Here is a 6,928-nt window from a genome sequence, read left to right on the forward strand (position 1 = left end):
TAATGTAATTATAATAATATATAATGTTTTATTTTTATCACCATAAACCAAGAACACTGCGAATGTGATTGTTTTATTATTATTTTTGGGTGAACTATTGCTTTAATGCTGTCTATTCAGATTTTTTTCAGTACACAAGTTTCTAAAATCTTTCTTCTTTGTTATCAGATGCAAATGAGTGTGAGATGGGAGCACCTTGTCAGCAAAGGTGTTACAACAGTTACGGTACGTTCCTGTGTCGCTGTGATCAAGGCTATGACCTGGGACCCGATGGCTACTCATGCAGTGGTTAGTGCAAAAGACATAACCCTAATAGTTTTTGACCAATTGACGATGTGCTTAGTGTAATTGGTTTTCTTTCTCTCCTCCCAGATATTGATGAGTGCAGCTATTCCAGTTTCCTTTGCCAGTTTCAGTGTGTGAACGAGCCTGGAAGATTCTCCTGTGTTTGTCCAGAAGGTTACGAGCTAGTTGGAACACGACTCTGCCAAGGTATTGAAACAAAATCCCTTTTTTTTTTTACACTCGACTCTTATAATCACATTTCACTTGGTTTCAGTTTGTCATAAGAATTCTGTGTGTAGATGTGAATGAGTGTGAGACAGGCGCTCATCAGTGTGGGGAGGGACAGGTCTGTGTGAACATCCATGGTGGACATAAGTGTGTCAGCTCTAACCGCTGCCAGGACCCCTACATCCAGGTCTCAGAGAAGTGAGCCATTTCCATTGGTTTAAAGGCAACTTATAATTGAATCAACATCATATTTTGACACTTTTCAGTATTTAACACCCCTTTCCCTTTTTCCTTGTGTCATTTTGTTTCGGTCCAGTCGTTGTATATGTCCAGTGGTGAAGCCAGAGTGTCGTGACCTGCCCTTCTCCATTGTGCATCGATACATGAGCATCACCTCCGAGCGCTCCATTCCCTCCGACATCTTCCAGATCCAGGCCACCAGCGTCTATCCTGGAGCCTACAACTCCTTCCGCATTCGTTCTGGAGACGAACATGAAGAATTCTACATACGGGTTAGTCAGAGACACACAACACCCTTTAAACATCAGTTTCATGACTTGTGTGATCGAGTAAATACTGGTGAAAATGGTTCTGTTTTGCATTCTTTTTTATTATATTACACTATCATTCATTTGGGTTCATGTGGGTCATGTTTTTGAAAGAAGTCTCTTATTCTTCGATCAAAATACAGTAAAAACTGTAATATTGTGAAATATTATTACAAGAATTGTAACAATTGTTTTCTGTTTTAATATATTTTAAAATGTCATTTATTCCTGCAATGGCAAAGCTGAATTTTCAGCATCATTACTCCAGTCTTCAGTGCCACATGATCCTTCAGAAATCATTATAATATGCTGATTTGGTGATCATGAAACATTTCTCATTATTATCAATGTTGAAAACAGCTGTGCTGCTTAATAATTGAATGAAAATCATGTGGACAATTCTGTGAAATTTGTAAATGTAAGATTATTTGTTGAAAAGAACAACATTTATTTAAAATAGAAATATTTTGCAACATTATATTTGTCTTTACTTCAATAATAACTACGTCTTTAATCAATTTAATGCATCTTTGCTGAAAAAAGTTTTATTAAAAAAAAAACAATGACCCCAAACTGTATTTTATTTTATTTTATTTTATTTTATTTTATTTTAATCTTAAATATTTTTATACTATTTAACATTTACATTTAGTCATTGAGCAGACGCTTTTATCCAAAGTGACTTACAAATGAGGACAATGGAAGCAATCAAAATCAACAAAAGAGCAATGATATACAAGTGCTATAACAAGTCTCAGTTAGCTTAACGCAGTACACGTAGCAATTTTTTTTTTTATTAAAGAATAGAATTAGAATAGAGAGTGCTAGAGTTACTAGAGAGATTTTAGCCGATTCTTGAAGATGGCTAAGGACTCAGATTGCTGCTCGGACTGAGTTGGGCAGATCATTCCACCAGGAGGGAACAGTTAATTTAAAAGTCTGTGAAAGTCATTGCAATAGTCCAGCCTGAACACAGAACAAGAGCTTGAACAAGGAGTTGCGAAGCATGTTTCGAAAGAAAGGGTTATTTAACCTGTTCAATTCTTTGTTTGAAGCTTAGTTTTAAGCTTTGAAAATCCCAAAACGTTCAGTCTGAGTTTAAATGAAAAATCTCAGATTCTCCTACTTTAGGACTCATTTATTTTTGTCATTTCTTGTTCCTAGCAAATCAACAACATCAGTGCCATGCTGGTGTTGGCCAGAGCAGTGACGGGACCGAAGGAGTACATCCTCGATCTGGAGATGGTGTCTGTCAATCCTCTCATGAACTACCAGACCAGCTCTGTTCTGCGTCTCTCCATTTATGTTGGGCCTCATGCTTTCTGAGGAGAGAGAGATGGAGAGACAAACGTAGGAAAAAAATATATTTTTTTTATTCAGTCTATTTCTGCTTTTATGTGTTGAAATTTGGCAACACAGTTCCACAATTCACCACCTAATGATGTGAAATCATTTTTTTTTTGTGACTGACTTTGGCCGGTGACTGCAGGCCTATTCTGGGAAGCGCTAAAGCATCTGAACATTCATTCCTCTCACTTTGTCATTCTCACACATACATGCAGCATACAAACACACACCAAAACACATATCTGCTGCAGATATATCAGAAAGATATAATTAGTTAGTACCAGCTAACAAACCCAGTGAAACCAGTGATATTTTGTGAAACCAGTTTTACGTAAATTGTTGTATTTTCTTTAATGCTTATTGAATTCAAGACTTCAAAATGAATAAAAAAAAAAAAGAAAAAATTTTTGTTTTATTTTTTTTGCTAAATTACATTGTTATTGGAATACATAAAAAAATAAAAAATATATATTCTAATCCTACCTTCACATCTTTGTTTTTATGATCTTCTTCCTCTATTTTTCCTTTCTTGTCTGTATGCTGAAAATATCCCATTTTGTGTACATGCTAATAATTGTGTACATGCTAACCTCATACGTCATCCTTCCAGAACTGCTTCCAGTGTACAACAGTGAGCGCAAGCTACATTCAAGTGATTATTACGTTTTGAATATGGATATTTTTATTACAAAAACGCATCGATTCGCTACAGAAGGCCTTTGTTCACCCCCCGGAGCCGTGTGAGACACTTTTTTTTATTTTTATGGATGGGCACATTTTATTGAACTGCTTTTGGACTGATGCATGCAACACCCGCTGAGTGGCATGAAACAGCTTGAAAGATCAAAGACAATTTTTTATATAACTCCGACTGGATTCGTCTGAAAGAAGGAAGTCATATACACCTAGGATGACTTGAGGGTGAGTAATTCATGGGCTAATTTTCATTTTTGGGTGAACTAACCCTTTAAGGGCCAAAGTTAACTCAAATAAATGTCACATTTATATAATTTTTTTAGTTATGTTATTTTAGGGCTACTGTACTTTGAAACTACTGTACCTAACAATCATTTTTCATTCTGGAAAATCCTATGTATTTACTACAAGATATAGAAAGCTTTAAAGCTGTCCTGTAGATTTAAATTGACCATATTCATTGACAAAAAGTAAAGACAGGACAAGTTAATGAATAAAAAGAAACAGGATAACTACAATCTAAAAACCGATACCTTTAAATGCTAAAGGTTTGTGTTTTTGTAGGCCATTCGTTAACATCATTTCATCAATGGACTGGTCATCTCACACTTGTTTTGGAAAAAAAAAACGAGTAGGAAGTTCTGTTTGAGTCAGCGTCTGATTTATTACTGCTATGTGTGTGAAAGGATCTGTGTGTTAATTATAACGGCATGCAGTGTATTGTCAAGCGATAAGTGTGAATTTAGCCTGGTGTAGCTCCAGCAGGGAAATTATGAGCTCATTGATGGTCAGTGTTGGCACAGAGGGCTTGTGGGCAGTGCAGCAGATGGATGTAGGTGTGACAGGAGTAGCTGAGCTCAGTGGCAATCATATCAGATGATGCTGTAATATTTTACATTCTTCGGTTTTCTAAGACTTCGAAGGTCTTTCTCCTGTTCGGTGTTTTGGAGAATGTTGGTAACTAAACAGCTTTTGTTCCCAATGGACGTCAATGGGAACCGGAACTCTTTTGTTATCAACATTCTCTAAAATATCTTCTATTGTGTTCAGCAGAAGTAAGATGTGCATACAGGTTTGAGTAAATGATGACAGAATTTTATATGCACTATTTTTTATCTATTTTGTTGTGACTATGACCGCTTTCAATGAAAATGTAATTAATATGTTACATTAGCATTTACATTTGTTTAAAATTAAACAAATGTTCATATGCCTGTTTATAAATAACCGAATGTTCTCTAACAATAAACAAGGTTAGTTATTTTCATTAGCATAGAGGAAAATCGGGGCTTTGGAGCTATTTTTGTGGTTTAGAAGAGTAATGTTACAGTAGGTTATAAGGAGAGTAATTTTCCTGTCCACCCCCTCAAATACACGTCACAATCGGGCCATTAAAACATATTATTCTCTGATCACCATGAATGACTGAAACAACACATGTACACTCTTGTCGTGAAATTCGAAATATTACCTTTCCCCTCATTTTTGTTGGTAATTTGAACTCATTTCCATCCCACACAGATCAGGTTTACAAGATGACAAGGTGAAAAATGTTTCTTTAAAGCAGAAAGAATCATGCAACGTGACCTTCCAAGTAATTTAATGTGCTCTAAAGGTGTGAAAGCAATGATAAGGTGAGTTGTTGCGTCAAAGAAGCTTGTTACATTGCCAAAAAGTGTGACTTTTTAAACATATAGGAAGATTTCTCTTTACTTTTGGTTTTAGGATATTTATAAATGTCACTTAATTAATGGAGGTTAAATGTTGCGACTTTTGTTCGGTTCAAATTGGTGGTGTGCTTGAGAACAAGCATCATTTCGCATCTCTTGCAATGTGCAAATTTTGTTACTAAGATACTGCAGCTCCGTTGCCATGGGTGCAGAGGTACAGAGATGGTCAAGTATCAGCTACTAGTATAAACCCCTAAATAAAAATAAAAAAAGAATAGAAAAAGACACGAAGACAGGGATACTACAAGTGAAACACACTGTGCATTTCGTTACCAAAATTCGGTTTTGATCACATTCTGAATATGGAGTCCAAATTAGGATGGATTTTTTTGTGCCATACACAGCATAAGCCAAGAAGACCTTGAGATTTTTCCTGGAAAGCTGCTGGATTCAATGTGAGATAATTACCCAAGTGTTCTTTCGATTCTTCGAAAATTACCAAAGTTCAATGCATATTAAAAGACGTCCATGTGAACAGATTATGAGCATTACACATCTTCTCCAAGAAATCCCATCCCCCATCTTTCTGATTTCAGCAGATGGCCGTGCCACCCACGTAATAAACAAAAACGTCCAGTGGGAGCTCAAGGGTTAGGGTGACAGTTCCCTCTCTGCAGAGATCTGTCTCCCAAGGGCCAGGTCCACATCATCCAGCAAAACTTTTCATCAATATTGACAGCATATGTTCTGAGCGATGTCAAATGCTGTGGCTGTCCAACAGTTCTATTCTCCTATGTGCATCCATTATAGTTCAAAAGCTAAAAGATTTTGTTATTTGATCAGTAATGGCCATAATCGCACAGGCTGGACATAAAAAAAAGGAAAAAGACAGTATTGAGGCAGATAATGGCAGTCAGATACCACATAGGATGTGAAATATTACAAACAGGAAGTGTGAGTCAGACTTATTTAACCTCAGGACAAAAAAAAAAACAAAAAAACTGACACCACCTCTGGAGGTGATGGATGGATGCCAGAACCAAAATACAAGCAGGCATCTGATGTCCCATAGTATTCTCAATTAATGTTCTTTAAAAGTTACAGAAGTCCATCAAACACATATGGATCGGTCTGTCCTTGAGCAGTATATTTAGAATCTTATAGAAATCTGAAAGCGGTTTGAAATAAACGAGCACTGTTGCTGGGTGTTAAAAATAGCCTGAGCGACTAAGGAGAAAGAAAAAAGCAAGTGCAGTTACAAGGCTGCCGTTTGAACAGGCTTCATCAACTGTAGGAGATGTGTAGGTGAGAACTTAGCTCACGTACGATCGCTGTTCGATGTTTAAAACTTTTGTAAACACACAAAATGTATGCACGCACTTCTCTACAAATAAAGAAGCCATAAAGAACCATCTTTGGTTCCCCAATTTATTTTTCAGTGAGCAGTTCTTAAAAGATTTGCTGAAAATGTTCTCATCCTCAGGCCATCCAAAACATTTTAAATATCTAAAGAACCTTATTTGTGACTTTTAATGTGATTGAAAGGTTTCATGGACGTTCTTAATGAAATCCATGGATGCCAAAAAAGAGCCTTTATTTTTAGAAGTGTATGGAACTAAAGTCTTAATAAGCTCTTAGTCTTAACCACAGTAAAATGCATTCTTGTTATGAATCAATGGGGTAGGTCATGATGTCACAGATATAATTACAGAATAATTTGGCCATATAAAGGGCTCGGCAGACATCCTCAGGCCATCCAAGACGTAGATGAGTTTGTTTCTTTATCGGAACAGATTTGGAGAAACTTAGCGTTGCATCACTTGCTCACCAATGGATCCTCTGCAGTGAATGGGTGCCGTCAGAATGAGAATTCTGATATAAGAACAGATAAAAACATTTAAATAATCCACAAGACAGACATAAGAAATTCATCATTAAGTTTTTAACTTCAAACCTTTGGGTTCCTCTATTCATAATACTGCTTTCTGTAGTGAAATAGTGTCTCATCTGAATCAGGAGAGAAATATGCACAGATTAAGCACAGTTTACAAATGAAGAGACACAGCTTTTCACATCACAAGATATTAACTGTTGGACTGGAGTCATGTGGATTACTTGTGGATTATTGTTATGTTTTTATCAGATTTGGAGAAA

General features: G+C 36.3%; 1 protein-coding gene across 1 annotated transcript in view; it reads left to right on the forward strand.

Moving 5' to 3' along the window:
- LOC107700044 (EGF-containing fibulin-like extracellular matrix protein 2) overlaps positions 1–2,697 on the forward strand; it is a 10,328-nt gene extending 7,631 nt beyond the window's left edge. Inside the window, exons 8-12 of the mRNA XM_016501548.1 lie at positions 169–288; positions 373–492; positions 585–711; positions 830–1,025; positions 2,226–2,697. Of these exons, the coding sequence (XP_016357034.1) occupies positions 169–288; positions 373–492; positions 585–711; positions 830–1,025; positions 2,226–2,387 (725 nt within the window). The 3' untranslated portion in view covers positions 2,388–2,697. The remainder of the gene's footprint in view (positions 1–168; positions 289–372; positions 493–584; positions 712–829; positions 1,026–2,225) is intronic.
- Positions 2,698–6,928: the final 4,231 nt, after the last annotated feature.

Source organism: Sinocyclocheilus anshuiensis, unplaced genomic scaffold, assembly GCF_001515605.1.
Source record: "Sinocyclocheilus anshuiensis isolate Anshui unplaced genomic scaffold, SAMN03320099.WGS_v1.1 scaffold1023, whole genome shotgun sequence".
NCBI lineage: Eukaryota > Metazoa > Chordata > Actinopteri > Cypriniformes > Cyprinidae > Sinocyclocheilus > Sinocyclocheilus anshuiensis.